Below are 18,700 nucleotides of genomic sequence, written 5' to 3'. Positions count from 1 at the left end.
GGAAAAGGGAGGAAAGAAAAAAGAGGAAAACAATAACGAATGAAAGAACAATCTATCATAATAAATAACAGAATATAGAGTTAAGGTAACTTCCTAGATAAAAAGTCTGTCAAAGGTAACCACAATAAGTCTCTCTTAATCAACAAGGGAGTGGAGGAAGCGTAAGCTCTGTCCATTCTATGATGATGACAAAGTAAGTTCCACCATGCTAGAAAGGAAACATTTGATGAATCTTTCCAATTAGAAGTAATAATATGAAAAGTAATAGCAAATGAATAGATTGATAAAGTTACCGCACTCTTTGTAATTATCAAAAACAGGGGGCAAATTACCTAAGAAAACATGTTCAATGTGAAAAGGAATATTTGACATAAGGATATCATTTAACTTAGACCATGTTCTGGACCATAGGTCAGCAATAGGGGGACATTGACAGAACTTGTGAAAAAGATCAGCAGGCGCATGGGAGCAGGACCAACACTTTGTGGAATCCAGCAATTTGAATCTATGAAGGATACTAGGAGTGAAAAATAGTCTATTATAAAAATAATATGGGGATTGTGTTGTGCTGGCCGAACGAGAGGTAGTGTGGATCTGGGACCATTGAATGTCCGATGTGCACAAGGGGAGATCTATGCAGAGGTCTTTTTCCCAAAGGAGTTCTAAAGGAGATTTTATGCTAATTGTGGGAGTGTGAGCAATCAATTTATAAATATTGGCTGATTTAAATTGGGTAGAAAAATCGATGGTGAGGAGAAGTGGGGGTCAGAGGAGGTAGTAGGCGAAAGAGTAGTAGGGAAACAATAGTTAGTGAGGGCATCTTTGAGTGTAGTATAATGAGCAGACTAGCGTGATGAGATATTGTAAAGAGATTGAATCTCAGAAAAAGATAAGAAAGTATCTCCCTTAAGCAAGTGTTGAGGAGTGATGATCCCCTTATCTATCCATTCCTTCCAAAAGAGGGCGCAATTATTGATCTTAAGGTGTTTATTGTACCAAAGAGGGATGTCCAAAGAACAGGAGGTAGGAGAAAAAGGAGCTGAAAGCAAAGTAAGAAAAAAGACAAACGTTTTGGGGGTAAAGTGATCCAGATAGCAGAAAAAAAAGAAAAGGGAGAACATTGCGCTAATTCTAAGGTACTCCACGCCGTGCATGAGGAGGTATTGGGATCGGAAAGGAAGGTCCAAATTTGCTTGAAAGAAAAAGCAGAGTGATAACGTTTAAGATGAGGAAAATTAACTCCTCCAGAATCTTTAGCGAGTTGTAGGCGAGCTAGCCAAATTCTAGGCTTGCGATTATTCCAAAGGAATTTAATAAGTAGACTATTGACAGGACGAAAAAAGGTGTTAGGAAGGTAAATAGGGAGCATAGAAAGGTAGAAATTAATGATAGGGAGAAGCATCATCTTAATCGTGGCTAGGTTGCCCCACCATGAAAGAAAAAGGGGTGACCAACTATCAATGAGGGCGGTGAGCTTAGAGAGAATTTCAGAGTGATTGAGTTTGATGAGAGCCCTAAGATTATTACAATATAAGACACCAAGACTTCTGATGTGAGAGGAGGCCCATGCAAAGCCAGAGCCAGTAAACATAAAAGGGAGACAGAATGTATTAAGAGGGAGGATTTCAGATTTGTCAACATTTAGTTGATAACCCGAAACACCGGAATAATCTTTTAATAAGGAGAAAATGGCCGGGAGAGAAGTGGACGGTTTGGAAATAAAGAGAAGAATATCATCGGCATAAGCAGTACATTTTATATACACATCATGATAAGTAAAACCCGTATAAACCTTAGAACGTTTAGTAGTCTCTAAGAAAGGTTCAAGAGCAAGGATGAAAAGGAGAGGGGAGAGAGGGCAACACTGTCTCGTGCCTCTAAGAAGAGGGAAATATCGAGACTGAGAACCATTAACCCAAACTGAAGTGGAGGGCGAGGAATGTAAAAGTTTTATGAATGTGATAATAGTGGGACTAAAACCGTGCCACTGAAGAGACCCAAAAATGAAATTCCAACTCATCCTATCAAAAGCCGTTTTGGCGTCTAATTTAATGGCCGCAATATGGGAGTCAAGATTAGAAGCTAAGAGTATAATATTAAGAAGGGTACGTGAATTGTCCGTAATTGAGCGACCTTTCACAATGCCCGATTGATAAATATTGAGAAGGTTGGGAATTACCGTGTTAATGCGAAGAGCACGAAGTTTAGCGTATATTTTACAATATGTATTAATTAAGGAGATTGGCCTATAGTTCTTACACAAAGAGGGGTTCTTATCCTTTTTAGGAATGAGACACAACATTGCTTGAGTAAAAGAACCACCGGATTCTCCGGCTAACAAAATAGAGTTAATCAATGTCAAAAGATGAGGAATCAGAAATGCTTTGAAATGCAGAAAAAATTGGACCGAGAAACCATCAGGCCCAGGCGTTTTATCTTTTGGAAGTAGGGTCAGTGCCTCAGTTAATTCTCTTGTAGAAATGGGAGCATCGAGAGAAGTAAGATTGGGAGCATTGTGTGATGGTTTGGGGATACTGCTAAAGAAGGAATCAATAAGGTCAGAGGAGGGGGAAGATTCAGGGGTATAGAGAGAAGAATAAAACGTTGTAAAGCAGTCGAGTAAAGAAGAATCTGAAAAGTGCAGAGTGCCAGAATCATCTTTAATGGCGGCAATTGTGGATTTTTGTTTTTTAATTTTAAGATAAGTTGCAAGGGATCTACCTGCTTTGTTGTGACCACCATACATTTTATCATTAAATTTAAGAAGAATATTGCTAGCTGAATCCCATGAGAGTTTATTATATTGCATTTTGGCATGAATGAGAAGAGGTAGAGTATCACGACCATTGGTGGTAAAGTATTTGTGCTCTAAGGCCCTAAATTTGCTTGAGAAGCAAAAGCGAGTGAGAAAGAGTTTTCTTCTTCTTACGAGGAACAAAATCAATAATGAAACCCCTAGCAGAAGTTTTAAAGGCATCACAAACAACACGAAAATCGGAAAACAGAGGTAAGATTGTTTTAGAAGAACTCTTGGGCAAAGACCACCCTCAGAGGCACCCTCATCTACAGACCCCCGTGACCACGCACACAATTCAGCGAAGACATCGCCGACTTAATCAGCCCGCACGCCCTCCTCTCCACTGACTACATCCTCCTTGGGGACCTCAACTTCCACCTGGAGAACAACAATGACCGCAACACCACCACCCTGCTGGACAACCTCGCCAACCTCGGTCTCAAGCAGCTGGTGACCACCCCCACCCACTACGCCAGACACACACTCGACCCCATGTTCTCATCCAGCAAGGACATGACCTTCAGCCACGCCACCGGTCTCCACTGGACGGACCACAGGTGCGTCCACTTCAGCTTCAGAAGGACCACGATCCACCACCACCAGCAACAGGTTGCACGCAGAAGCTGGAACAAGATCACAGCCGACCAGCTCGCGACTTCCCTGAGCATGAACCCTTCCACCAGCACAACGAACCCAAGCCAGGCGGCCACCAACCTCGCAAAGTGGATCAGCAACTGCGCAGACGACCTCGCCCCTCTGAAGACCCCGCCTAGCAGACCCGGCAGCAAGAAAGCCCCATGGTTCTGCCGAGCCCTCGAGAAAGCCTGGGGCAGAGACCCAACACCGAACAACATGGCTGCCCTCAAGCTCCCCACCCGAAAACACCACCAACTGATCCACACCACCAAGAAAACTGCATTCAAGGAACGACTGGACAACAACGCACACAACAGCAAGGAACTCTTCAACATCGTTAAAGAGCTCTCCAACCCCAACGAAGGAAACAACAACATCACCCCTTCACAAGACCGCTGCAACTCCCTCACCTCCTACTTCCACAACAAGATCGCGGACATACAAAACAGCTTCAGCACCCAACCGATGCACGCCACGACTGAACCACCGCCCCCCACCACCACCCTCCGCGCCTGGACCCCGATCAGCACCGAAGACACCATCGATGAACTCCATCCACTCCGGATCTCCGACCGACCCCTGCCCTCACCACGTCTTCAACAAGGCCGACGCTGTCATCGCACCCCACCTGCAGGACATCATCAACACCTCCTTCGGCAACGCTACCTTCCCGGAGAGCTGGAAGCACGCCGAACTCAGCGCCCTACTAAAGAAGCCATCGGCCGACCCCACCGACCTCAAGAACTACCGCCCCATTTTGCAGCTCCCGTTTCCTACAAATGTCATCGAGAAGACTGTCAACAAGCAGCTGGCCGCCTTCCTTGAGACGAACGGATCTCTCGACCTCTCACAGTCTGGCTTCCGGGCCAATCACAGCACCGAGACCGCCCTGATCGCAGCCACCGATGACATCCGAGCCCTGCTCGACAATGGAGAAACAGCGTCCCTCATCCTCCTAGACCTCTCCGCGGCCTTCGACACTGTCTGCCACCGCACCCTAGTGCAGCACCTCAGTAACGTCGGAATCCAGGAGAAGGCACTGGAATGGATCATCTCGTTCCTCGCCGAAAGGACACAGAGAGTCTGCCTCCCCCGTTCAGATCCAAGGCCACCGAAGTCATCTGCGGCGTTCCACAAGGATCTTCACTCAGCCCCACCCTCTTCAACGTGTACATGAGCCCCCTCACAGCCATCGCACACCAACACAACCTCAACATCATCTCCTACGCCGACGACACCCAGCTGATCCTCTCCCTCACCAACAACCCCGCCACCGCCAGAGCCAACCTACACGAAGGTATGACAGAAGTAGCCAAGTGGATGATGAACAGCCGCCTGAAACTGAACTCGGACAAGACAGAAGTCCTCATCCTGGGATCCTCACCCTCCACCTGGGACGACTCCTGGTGGCCCCCCGCCCTGGGCAGCGCACCCAAACCAACAGACCATGCACGCGACCTGGGATTCATCCTGGACTCCTCCCTCTCCATGACCAGACAAGTCAACGCCGTCTCCTCGTCGTGCTTCAATATCCTGCACATGCTACGTAAGATCTTCCGGTGGATTACCACCGAGACCAGGAAGACGGTCACCCAGGCCCTCGTCACCAGCCGACTGGACTACGGCAACTCCCTCTACGCCGGAACCACCGCCAAACTCCAGAAGAGATTCCAGCGGATTCAGAACGCCTCTGCACGACTCATCCTGGACATCCCCCGTAGCAGCCACATCTCCGGACACCTGAGAGATCTGCACTGGCTCCCGGTCAACAAGAGAATCACCTTCCGTCTCCTCACCCACGCACACAAAGCCCTACACAACCAAGGCCCAGGATACCTTAACAGCCGCCTCAACTTCTACGCTCCCACACGCCAGCTTCGATCGACCGGCCACGCCCTTGCCGCCGTCCCCCGCATCCGAAGAGCCACCACAGGAGGAAGGTCCTTCTCCTACCTGGCCGCCAAGACTTGGAACTCCCTCCCGACCCACCTCCGCCTGACCCAGGACCACCTTGCCTTCAGGATGCAGCTCAAGACCTGGCTGTTCGAGAAGTAGCGGACCCCCCCTCCCCTAGCGCCTTGAGACCCTCCGGGTGAGTAGTGCGCTATATATATATAAATGCTTGATTGATTGATTGAAAAAGAAGAAATTGCTCAGAGAATTGAGTGTCAAGGAGGAGGGAGTTATTAAAGCGCCATCTCTTGGAAGCAGGAGAACGAAGGGGATAATCCATATCTAGGATAACAGGGGCATGATCAGAAATTAGTATTGAGCTAATCTCCACCTTAGTCATGAATTGAAAAGCTGATTGTGTAAGAAAGAGATAGTCGATGCGTGAATGTGATTTATGAGCAGGGGAAAAGAAAGAAAATTTTAAAGTGTCAGGGTGAGAGGTGCGCCATAAATCAATTAACCCTCTATTAGTACTGGTTTTGAAAAAAACCTTCTGCATTCTATTCGGGACATATCTAGTCTGGGATTTTCCATCAAGGAAAGGGTCCATGGGTTGGTTACAGTCCCCACCCAGGATTAAGTGGTCAGCTACATGAGAGGAAAGAAAAGTGGAAAAGGTATTCCAAAAGGATACATCAACACCAGTGGGACCATAAACATTGCAAAGAGAGAACTGGTGTTTGTTAACAGTAACATCTAGATAAAGTCATCTACCTTCATTATCTAAAAATGTTTTTTGTAATGAAACATCCAAAGATTTATGAAACAAAATATTCACTCCATTTTTGTTGTGAACAGCGGGTGAGCAAAAGATTTCACCAACCCAATGTTTACGTAACATAGATAATTCTTCCAGTGTAAGGTGTGATTCTTGTAGCATTGCAATTTGACAGTTTAATCTAGCAAGGTGCAATAGCACAAGTTGTCGTTTAATGGGATTACGCAAACCCTTAACAATCCACGTAATAATACGTTAACCTTTCATCAATATGAGAAGGAAGAAGATAGAGAAATGAAAGGATGAAGGAAGGAAAAAGACCAAGTATTAGTGAGGAATAAAAAATAGGGAAAGAAACGTGAGGGAGTATGCGTGTAATTAGATTATTAAAAGAGTATGAAAGAGGAAGAGTGAAAGAAGTGGAAAAAGTCAAACCTTTAGAAAGGAAAAAGCTGAAAAAGATATACCACAAAAGAATGAAAAGCAGACAAAGCAGCAACCAGAAGATGGAAAAATGATGAGAAGGTAAAAGATAAAAGAGACAGAGTAATTGAAGTAATGGATGAGCAAATGAGGGAATAATGAGAAAGGAGATGGAAAAAAAGAAGGAAGAAAGAGAAAGAGGCGAAGCAAAAAACAGAAAAAGGGAAGGTGGACGAAAAGGTTCCACCCAGATAGATATCAAAAAGAAGATGACTAGAAGTCCGAAGACTTCAGTCATAGGGTGAGACATAAGAAAAACCATTGAAGTGGGAAGGGGGCAGTGAAAAACGAGGTGGCCACACAGAAGAGAAGCAACGAGCAGAGAGAAAAAAACAATAAAGTGGAACAATAAAAAGGCTTACCATGGGCTAGGAGGAACAGGATCACAGGGAAGACCAAATACACACATGGGGTGTACAAGAGGGCAACATTTGGAAGGGGAGTATCCGACTACAGTGGGGGAAGAAACCTAAAAGAAACAAAATAGGGAAACAAAGGATGACATTGAATAAATAAGAGAGGCATATCAAACAGGAAACACAAAAAGCATTAACAACCAACAGTTATCCTCATGTTTTACTAAAGTCCATTAAATCACCCTTGTGGGAATGGATAAATTTGCGAAGGTCAGCAGGATCCTCGAAGCTCCATGTTTTCTCTTTATAGGTAACTTTAAAATAGCAAGGATGAAGTAGACCATAAGGTGCATTTATTGAGCGTAATGTAGGTCTCAAGTCAAGAAATTCCTTCCGACGGGTGACGGTGGATTTGGTGACATCTTGGCTGAAGAATGTTCTGTGTCCCGACCAGAAGAGTTGCTTATGTTGTTTTGCAGCGTTGACGATGGCAATAAGATCATAATAGAGAAGGAAATATGCAATTATACCCCTGGGCTTAGAAGAAGTGGAAGCACTCTGAGGTCCAAGTCTATGCGCCCTTTGGATATTAAAGTCCATTGTATTTGATAGACCGACGAGTGGAAGGACCTGAGTTTTCATGAAGTCTGTGCCTTCAGAATTTTCTGGAATACCATAAATACCCAGGTTTTTGCATCTATTGCGGATTTCCAAATCCTCTGTAGTTTTCTTCAGATGAGCAACTTCATTAGTGATAGTTTCCACTTTAGCAAGTAGTACATCCTGAGCATCACTGACTTTCTGTTCAACATCGGATAGTCTTAAATCGAGGTTAGACCATTTGTCTTCCATACGCTTTAAAGTAGCGGCAGTTTCAGACATAAAAGGGCGAATGAGGCGCATCTCTTCCATAATGTCCTCCAGGGTGGGAGGAAGTGGTGACTTAGAGGGTGAAGACGGGTCTTTTTTAAGCCGCTTGCAGGATGCAGTGTTAGTATCTTTACGCCCACTGTTTGCGGAGCTCTGAGATTTGTGAAAATGCTGCAGAATTGCAACAGAGTAGGGGCAGTAGGCTTGATACTAAAGAAGTTAAAGAGAAAAGGGCAAGACAATGATAAGCAAAACAGTGAAGCAGTAGCACCAACACCAAAAGGAGTCAAAACAAAATGAGGCAATGAAGCTGCACAGCAACCGGGTAAAGTTCCTTTCTGCAATTATTGACTAAATGACAACACTTCATAGGAAGTAAAAAAGCCTCAGTGCTGCAACAAAAAATGTGAAGCCCATGCAACAAAATAGTGAGGGGGAGAACTTCTGAGGAAAAAGGGTACGTTGTAGCATCGCACTGGTGAAAATGTAAGCGCGTCAGCAAAGAGAAGCCAAAAGAGCTGCCGCGGGGCCGCGAGACAAACAGGCGCCAGAAAAATGAAAATTCAGATCAACACAGGGTCTGAAACATGCTCAGTTAAGTTCCCCATCCTTCCGACAGTTGATACAGATAATAGAATGAAAATAGGAGGAATAACCTCAGGCAGAATTTCTGAGCTTTGCTGACATAATATGTAGGCTTCCGGGCAGTCCTGTGCCTAACTCCCTCAGTGAATTTAACAGTCATGCGGGTCGAGTGACTATTCTCCCAGTAAATTGTTAAAAATCATCAAAGCTGTGCTCTCACTTTGAGGAGGTGCGGTGTAACGTCGCGCTGATTGCAATTATGGCGCGTCAATAAAGAGGAGTAAAAATGGCGGCAGTGGGGCCGTGAAACAAACAAGTGCCAAAAAAGTGAATATCAGACCAACCCAGGGTCTGATACTTTCTCAGGCAGGTCCCCCTTCTTTCCGACAGCTGAATCCATCATCGGGTATGAGTAGGAAGTCGTGCGAGAGGTCCCGGTAAAATCGAGCAGAGCTCGAAGCAGCGGAGCTTCTCAGGAGGCGGCCATCTTGCGTCGACGCAACGCGCAGCCTTAGGTTTTTTATGCTAAGATATACATCTGTTGGAATCACCTTGAGGGTGGTGCTACAACAGAATTTGAAATATTGACTTACAACTCTTGATATTATCTGAGCTACAGTGTTTATATACAGTCCTAGCTGACATATCATAGCAAGATATAGCCTATACATAAATCCATATCGGGCACAGACATGATACAGAGTAGATCTTACCATGGCACCCAATACATTTATTAGCACTGTAATGATTGACTAAGGCTAACCTTTCACTGTATCAGGTTAGATGCATATTTCAAAATGCACGAACTTAATTGGCTAAACATAATCCCTGCCATGTAGTCAAAGTTGTGACCTTGGCATGAATCCTTCCAGCAGGTGCCCCGTGGGAGAGGCCAGATTCTTTCATTGAACCCATCATAGATATATGCACTGTAATGAATACAACATAGGCTATACTCTAGGACTAAACCAACTAAGATCAGAGGTCACGGATATGTTTTCTACCAACATGCTTTGCATAATGATTGGAGAGTGCTCCAGTGTACAGTCACTACTAAACTCCCACTGTATATGGCTGTCTAGAAGGAATACACAAAGCCCAACTGCCAACAAAACACAATCATGTGACCAGACACATGCTGAAGGTACCAAATGGCTAGGGCAAGAAAATGCCAACTTTCTAAAATTGTTCTTTTTGCATTTGTCACCCGAGTGGGGCGGGTATGCCCAGACATGTGTCTCGTCCTCTCCATGCCACTGGAGTCAAGCTATCCTGGCTGATGAGCGATGAAACCCCGAAACCAGTTCTAGGATGCTTGTTTCCAGTCAAGGGAGGACCTGGCCTAGCAGTTCGGGCTGGACTGTTCCCATAGGGCACAGGGTAAAGACTGATTTGCATATGGCTGGGTTTGGATGTATGACGTTACAACGCATACATTAACAACGCAAACCATTACAACAAAACTTTTACAACGCAAGATCCATTACAACGCATGCTATTGCAACGCATGCCATTACAACGCAGATGCTATTACAACGCATGCCATTACAATGTAAGTATGGGTAAGTATTTTTTTTATTTACTTAATGGGAATGTAATAGTAGGGTAAGTGTTGGATAGTGTATGGGTTAAAATTACAATGTTAACTCCAGGGGGGTGTAATAGTAGGATAAGTGTTGGACAGTGTAGGGGTTAAAATCACTATTCTAACTCTTAGAGGGTTTAATAGTTGGGTAAGTGTTGGATAGTGTAGGGGTTAGAATTACTATTCTAACTCCAGGGGGTGTAATAGTAGGGTAAGTGTTGGATAGTGTAGGGGTTTAATTAAAATAAATAAATTAACATTAAATCAAATTTAATTAAAATATATTACATTAAATTAAAATTAAATTTAATTAAATTAATAATATTTTTTGTAAGTAAATTAAATTAAAATTAATTTAATATTAATTAAATTAAATACTTACTCATACTTATGTTGTAATGGCATGCGTTGTAATAGCATCTGGTCGTAATGGCATGTGTTGTAATAGCATGCGTTGTAACGAATCTTGCGTTGTAAAAGTTTTGTTGTAATAGTAGTTAGTGGTTGTGCCCGCGTTGTGAATGATGGCTGTTTCCCCTGGGTTCAGACTGGAATGGCAAGGGGAGCAAAAAACCAATGGATTTAGGCCTAGATCCCCGTACTGGGGTGAATGTATGACATTGTTCTGAATTCTGTTCAGCAATTGGTCTTTTTGCAACTTTCTAAAAGTTGCATTTTCAGAATTACAATTTAAAATCTGACTTCACCATAAGTCAGGATTTTTATTTGTGATTCCAGAGACACCAACGTTTAACTGGTTATCCCTTCCCATTTGAAAATTACACATATCAAAGGTAATAAGACAACTCTAATGTTATCCTATTAGAGAAATGGGCCTTGCAGTAGTAAATAAACCAATTTGAGAGTTTGTTACTACCAAGACAAGTAAAACTTAAAAGGTCTGACGGCCTTGTAAAGGCAGATGGAATGGGACTTTGGGGGCCCTTGTCCCCCTGTGGCCCTCTGCTATGGTCCTAGGGGGGTAACATTTGGTGTCCCCAAACATCCATGCACCATGTTGCAGCTACCACTTGGTGCCTGGCACACCGTGCAATGATGTTTTGGGGACTGCCCTTTTCCACTGTGGCTTGTCCTACAGCCCTTTTTTTAGGCTGCAGCACTTGACGCACTGTTAAAAAGCAGTTTTCCAAACTCCTGCATTGTGGTCGCATTGTAATTAAGCAGGTGGGACCGCTGACATATAGCCAAACGGACACCTACCCAAGGCATTGGTGGTTGGATGCTCATCAGACTGCCACCATAATGAAACCCATATTTGTGACTGACAATCATATCCAGAACTGCTTTCTGAGAGATTTAAAAATTTCCTAAATATGCATCAATGTCTTGTGAGCAGAAGAGCTAACTTTTGTGTAACAAAGTGTTCCCTTTGATGTTTTGTTAACGATATACTGTATCTAAATCCTGCATTTATGTATTACACTGTGAAAAACCTTTATGGGGCAACCACCTGAGGCTGTAAGTATCAAGAGTTGGTCAAATGTCAAACATTTTTATGGGTCCACTCACCCATTTCACATGGCCTTCTTCTGAAGGCATTAATATTGCTGTGGGGCATATGTTGCTGCCAGGCAATTCAGCCAACCACCACTGCACCCAGCCTTAGGCCATGTCCAGGGGTTCTTGGCTGCAGGCAGTCAGGCCCTGAGCCCAAATCTGCATGAAACCCACCTCTGCTGTGCACTGTTTGGGACAGACACAGGGGTTTTGCAATATGGGCAAGCAGTACTAACTCCTGTCCAGGCTTTGCATCAAACCCACCTTTTGGAATATATATATATATTCCACAATAGTGACCCTCGATTCTCTTTCTCCACACCAAATGACGCGGCACTCAAAGAAGGATATGATTTAGAAAGTTTTATTCAGGAAAGCTCAACTAAAGCGCTTCAGCCTCCACAGCTTTGCTCACGGTTAGTGAGTTCTTTCTTTGTTGCACTATTTTATACACCCACATGGTCTCAATGTGGCATTGTGGGTAATGTAGTGTACATGTTAAAAAGTAATTTTACAAATATACATGAAAGGAAAAATAGATTTATACACAAGAAAACATTAGTTAACTGCGAATTACACGATTAACTGTCTGAAACTATACCAACACTAGCGCTTAACTAATGTTTTCATGTGTATACATCTATTTTTCCTTTCATGTATATTTGTAAAATTACTTTTTAACATGTGCACTACATTACCCACAATACCACATTGAGACCATATATATATGGATGTCTCAAAGGGAATGAAACTGTTTGACTTGGCACTTTTGGCAGGTTCGCCCCTAAACGTTTTGCCTATTCTGTGACCTGATATTAGTAGTTTTTGGCCTCTCTGCACTTTAGCACTGTGGGCCAGTGTAAAGTGCATGAGCTCTCTGAGAGCGTGTGGTGATATTGGCCTGCCCTCCCAAAGGAATGCATGGGGATATGTCTGTCCCTAATAATTCCTGGTATGAGAGGGGTGCATGGGCGAATTTAGTATGTATGAACTCGTGAGGATAAATGCTGTGCAATGGTGTGCGCAGATTTATAGTGACTGGTGGAGAAGTGCCACTTTTAGAAGTTGGCATTTCTGTGTGCGGTGTGTATGCCTGCCTGATGTGAATTGCATGTCTGGATTGTGATTGATAGATGCTGGAGGGTGTGGGTGGCTCCAGGAGCCAGGATGAGTCTGCCCAGTGGAGAATAGGGAGATCTGCATGTAGATGGGCGGGAGGAGTTGCACCTTGGACCTGAATAGGACTGTGCCTTCCTTCCACAATGCCGGTTTTGCTCCCTGTGGTGCGTCTGACCCTCGGCCCCCACCTTACAAAGGAGAGAGGAGCTGAGCAAAACAAACTGCTCCAAAGCTCCCCTATACCAGTTCTAACTGGTATCCCTAAACCCTGTGCTGTGAAACAAAAGGGGAAATTACTGGTATCCCTAAACTCTGTGCTGTGACACAAAGGGGAAATACCCCGTATTGCAGCCACCAAAGTAAACACTAAGGGCCCCCGCGCTGTCCACGGTAACCCGGAAGAAGTCCGTAAAGCCCTGGTTGCGGGCGGGGCCTGAAATCAGCCGGGAAGAGGTTGCCTCTGCTGTTGAGGCTGAGCGTGGCTCCCCCGTTAGTTGCCGTAGCAACAAGAGAGTCACGGGGGAAGCCGGCACCAGGAAAGGAGCGTGAAGTTAAGCCTGAGGGAAGGCCGGCCGGAAGAAGGAAGTGTGGGCGGAAAGAAGCAGCGGGAGCCTACACCGCGCTCCTGTGCCCACAAAGCCAGCCGAAGCGAGCATGTGAGCCAGCGGGACTCCCGTGCACATGGAGAGCCCCGCCTGCTGCCGAGCCTGACCTGCTGACAAAGGAGACTGACGGTGAGTGGGGGCGCTCACGGTGGCACAGTGGTGCCAGTGTGGTGGGAATCTTGACAGCGGCACCACCGTGGCGGGCCACTGAAACATGTGGGCATTTCTTCAGGTAGAGTCCCCCAGGGGGGCTCCTCCAAGCCTCTTGATGCCCGTACACTTCTTCACAGCTGCCCAGTAGCTGCAACGTCTGGCCATCTGGTGATTCCGAGTCCCAGAGCGGGACTCCAACATTGGGGGCGTTTTTTTCCTAAGAGACCCCCGAGTGGGGCTCCAAGGCACAGTTGTGCCCATTCTTCCTTTGGGTCCACAGCAGTGCCCCAGTTTCGGGCCACTGCAACGTGGGGGGAGAATGTGGTGAGCAGCCCCAGTGGGGGCCCAAGGGTCACCAGGAGTGCCAGACTATATATGTGCATTCTTCCAGCTGCTCTGCGAGAGCACAGGCAACTGTGACCTTGGGGGACAGAGTCATTTAGAGGCCCAGAGTGGGGCTCAGGTGGCACCTCAGTGCCTTTGCTCATTTTTACAGCTGCCTAACAAGTAGTGGGCAGCTGCCACGTTTAGGTTCTACACCTGCGCACTTTGCATTTGCTGCTTTTGCAGACAGCTCTGACTTTGCTGGACAATAGGCACAGAGCTCTAAGTTGGCGCATAATGTGGTTTGTGCCTGATGTGATGCTGATTGCATAATATGTTTTATGTTGCAGGCCATAATACTAAGTACAGTGTTTGCCAGTAATTACTGGTTGTGTTCTACATTTATTATATGTTCTACATCTACTATTTTCAACTTTGTGATGGTTCTGACAGTGGCCCAATTGGCCCTGTCGGGTGTATATAGTCCGCTGTAAATACTACCCAGTGCCAGTTGGCACAGTGTATATTTTGTGATTACCATCTAATGTGTTTTATGATAATACAAAGGCTATTTTTGATATAACCTTGTGAGGAGTTCCTTTTGTGGTGTTCCAAGTGTGTGTACGCATTACCTCCGGGATAAGCCTGACTGCTCGTGCCAAGCTACCAAGGGGGTGAGCAGGGGTTATATTTGGCGTGTAACTCCCTTGCCCTGACTAGAGTGGTGATCTCTGCCTGGCTTTGGCCTAAGCCTTAGCCAACCAGAGATCCCATTTCTAACATAAACGTATTAGCAAATGAAGAATTTGTGACCACTTTTTACTGTTACTGCTTAAGTATCTACACTAGACTCAACACATGAAGTTTAACTTGCACATTTCAAGTGTCTGTTGTATTTTTTCTTTCAGTAACCTCCCAAAAGTGTTAAAGTTGTTAGCAAATCAAAGATTTGTATCCCTCCTTTAACTTTTCACCATGCCTGTTTCCCCCGCTGGATCTGCTTAATACCTTCCATACCCCTTCCCGAGATTTTTGCAAATGAAAAGAAAATGTTGGCTCCCCTTAACATTGTTCCTTCTAACAGATCCGCTTGAAGCTTAGAATACCAACAGAAAACTGTTGGTTGGTCAAAGGGTGCCAAATTAACACTGGTCTGACTCCTCCTAAATAGGTCTCCCATTATGGGATGCAATTGAAAAAAAGATTCTGAAACAATCACAAAAGCTGTGCATATTTACCAAATGTATATATAGGTGTAGGGAAATCAAAAGTTGCCCTTTTGCTTTTCAAACATACATACAATTCAAATTTCAGAGTCCATCTGACTCCTTTTGCAAATATAAATTGATTGTTCTCTCCACCGAATGACCTCTTTAAGAACAGCATTTTCAGGAAACCTGATGAAACCTAAGCAATCCTCTCCACCGTCTTCAGTCATAAATCTGACTCTAGCACTAGGATATTCTCTGTTTTATGCATGCTTAAATAATTTATAAAAGTGCATTTCTATATATGTTCCAATGCGTCTTTGCCCTGCAATATCTACTTTTCTGCCCTGTGAGTAAATCCACTTAGTAAATTAACGCAGCATCTCAATGTTATTTTAGTTTTGAGCAAAAGTGTACACAAACTAATTGAATTATTAGGTTCAGCTTTGGTCTCCAATACCTGCAATTCGTGGCCAAGAATCTTGAACACATTTTTTTTTTAAAACGCAAAATTACAATTGTCATAATAATATATGCAGTCTGAATTACTACAATAGACGAAAATCGAATCACAATTGATTTATCTGTATACTGTGATACACTTTGTTACCCATGCTGTTTAATCTCACGAGTTCATTTTATACTTCTCCCTTTCTTCCTGCACAGGGATGCGCGTAAAGGCGGCCCCGTTAATGGATTAGTTTATGGAATGTCCCAATCAGTTCAGTTCTTTGTTACCGCAATTGTTTTCAGATTAGGAGCCTGGCTGATTGTGCATTGCTACACAAATTTTGAGAAAATCTTTATGTAAGTATCCTATTACTGGTCTTTCTGGGAGTCAATACATATGCATTTAGACTGGTTATTTCTATCAATGTTTAGATTCTATGAATATTCTGAGAAATTAACTTTTAAAATTAATTTAGAGCATAACAGAGTTTAGATAATTGATTTTAATTTATTTTTCTATGATTGATCAAAAATAAATGACTAACTTATACATTTTATCACAGAAAAAAGTACAGTAATGTAGTGTAATGCAGCTTGAGCAAACTGAACTATAGAATCCTACGTTAGAAGAATTGTAAGTTAACCAGTTATAAAAACCGAATATGCTCCACTCTTAACAGTAACTTCAAATTAGCTTGGGACGGTATACTTGATAAATGGAATGACAACAACGGCGCTCTCAGTCATCACTTCTTTAATTGTTTAAATATAGTGTGCTTTGAATAATACTTCATATAAAATTGTAGTTTACGTAATACATTTACCATACGTGACATACTTTTCACCATTACTTTCGAATTTTCAGCATCCCAACAAGTCTGTTTAAAAATGTTCCCCATGCTCACATTCTCAGATTACTGATTTTTATTACTGCGACACCAACCTTTCATGCTACCTGTTACTTTTTTGAGTTAACGTAACTGTCCTCCCCAAATTACCCCAAAACCTTACTCATCCCACCATCTTTAAAATAATTGCACCTAATTCTGACGTATTTCTGTATAAAAAACAGTAAAATTATCAATTGACCATAACCTGGGTGCTGTCAAGTACTACATTTGGAATCTCCACCCTCGCGTATTTTAGCAAATCCTTTTTAGGGCATTGTGATCAATGTGCCAAGACATTTTAGCAAGCATTTCAAGGTACTGCCAGAATCATTTCTCAAAGCAATTGTAGTCAGTAGGCACAGGCTACTCCCTAAGTGAATCATTTACACTGGAGGATGTTAATACTTCCTTCAATTGAGTAAAAGGCCTCCCACTGCCCTCTTACATTCTACCTAGCCTCAGATTGGGTATCCATGGAATGCCCTCTATGTTCTCTCAGACCTTTACTATTAATGCCATGTGTTTATTGTAGCTCATAACCAACTTCATCTAATTTATTTTTAATCCCACTCTTCCCCAACTTTCCATCCCAAAGCATAACCTTGCTCCCAAGTAGTTAAATCCATTTTGTTATATGGGGTGGCCATTTTCTTTATTTTGTGGAGTGAGTTGTTGTCATATGTTGACATTTGGGAACTGGTATGCTGCTACTCACTTCCAATTGCAGATGCTCAATGCGTAGGCATGGCAAAGAATTGTCAAATGCAAATTGGCATACGTGATTTTTATGTATAGTCAAAGCAATAATTCACAAATCCTGCGGCTTTGCATCACTCACATCAGAGATGTTAATGGCCTGGAAGTGGTGCTGAACAGCAGCTCCGTACCACCACAGATCACGCTGCTAAATTAGCATAAACATATGAAAGCTGTTTTGGCTAAGTCCATCTTCAACTTCAAAGTAATGAAACATAAACGCCCTCATTAGGAGTTATCTGTAATAGCTTGTGAGCAGGGACGGACTGGCCATAGCGGGCACCAGGCAATCCCCCAGTGAGCTGCACAGGTTTGGGCCGGTCTTGGGCCCCTGGGGACCGTTTTTGTTACAGGGCCGTTTCGACCCTGTACAAAAATCAGCCGAAAATCAGCCCCGGCAAAGAGCTCGGCGGCACCTCCAATCACCCAAGTGGGGAGTGGGGGCCAGCCGAGCACTTTGCCAGGGCCCGTTGTGGTTCCCAGTCCAGCCCTGCTTGTGAGCCTGGTAGGAGGAGTTGCAGGGCCTATCTGGTTTACAAAAAGTAGCAAATAACACATGCCTACACAATCTATTCTAGCTGGTCAGAGCAGTTGAACTCCCCAGGTAAAATATCAGATAGGAAGGAGGAATAATCAAAAGAATCATGAGTGTTACATCTTATTTCCACAGATATTTTACATTTCATAGCATGGAACTCCTGATGGAATACCCTTGGAAATACCATTCTGGTTGGTAACAATATGTTCAGGGATTGGGATTCCTAGGTTCATTAATAGGTCAAACTTAATGAGTGCCTTGTGCAGTCTGGAAGGCTATGTATGAGCATACATTTTGAAGTATCTTAAGGCCCATATTTCATCAGTAACAGGGACTTCAATGTCCATTTGTAGTGCAGACTAAAAAGCCTACTTTAATATAGCATTGTATAACTTTTTGGATAATCAAAAAAGGAATACCATGCTGGAATCATTTGAGTAAACTGAGAACATCTAATTTATTGATGACCTTAGAGTTCTAGGACAAATGTGCCCCAACAGATTTCTAGATAGTTTGTTGTTTATTGCCTCCAACCATGAAGCCTTTACATCAGTTCTACCTGGCACCCACCACCCAAATCGTATGTAATTCAGATGTCCTTCAGCTAAAAACTATCACAAGGTAAGAAGTATCGCTGTTGAGGTGCCTGCCTGGAAAAGAATGGTCATTTGTTTTGCAGTACCTGAGCTGAAAGCTCTTTATCAAAAAAGTACAAGTGAATTTTAGTTGAAAGAGATCACTTCTGACAAAATGTACAGCAGTTCTAATTCTGACAAACTCTAAATAAAGCCTAGTATCTTTACGATCCCTGATCAAAGCTAGAATTTCTCCATGACAAGTGTTGCTGTACATTGCAAACCACCAAATACTAATGGGTTTTTGCAAAGTTGGGGAATGCTCACAGCTCAAGGAAAATAGTGGGGAACAAAAGTTCATGTGGTTGAGGGTTTAACTGCTAGTATCTCCACAACCACTAAATTGATATAGAAGCAGGCAGCGGTGCTGAGGTATAATGACAACAAATATGGGCACAATCTTATGGCCAACAAAAAAGTAGTTCACAGAAAGACAGTGTAGGGAATACGCTTATTTCTGCTCCTCAGGCATGACAGATAGAGGTTGATGGTTGGTACATTTCTCTTCTGTGTATTGTACG

General features: G+C 43.7%; 1 protein-coding gene across 1 annotated transcript in view; it reads left to right on the top strand.

Annotated features, from left to right (window-relative positions):
• LOC147688995 (ATP-dependent translocase ABCB1-like) overlaps positions 1 to 18,700 on the top strand; it is an 856,748-nt gene that overhangs the window by 692,037 nt on the left and 146,011 nt on the right. Inside the window, exon 25 of the mRNA XM_086941881.1 lies at positions 15,577 to 15,717. Coding sequence (XP_086798007.1) covers positions 15,577 to 15,717 — 141 coding nt within the window. The remainder of the gene's footprint in view (positions 1 to 15,576; positions 15,718 to 18,700) is intronic.

The sequence above is a fragment of the Lissotriton vulgaris genome, chromosome 10 (genome assembly GCF_964263255.1).
Source record: "Lissotriton vulgaris chromosome 10, aLisVul1.2, whole genome shotgun sequence".
Lineage (NCBI taxonomy): Eukaryota > Metazoa > Chordata > Amphibia > Caudata > Salamandridae > Lissotriton > Lissotriton vulgaris.
This window is presented reverse-complemented; position numbering and strand designations above follow the sequence as displayed.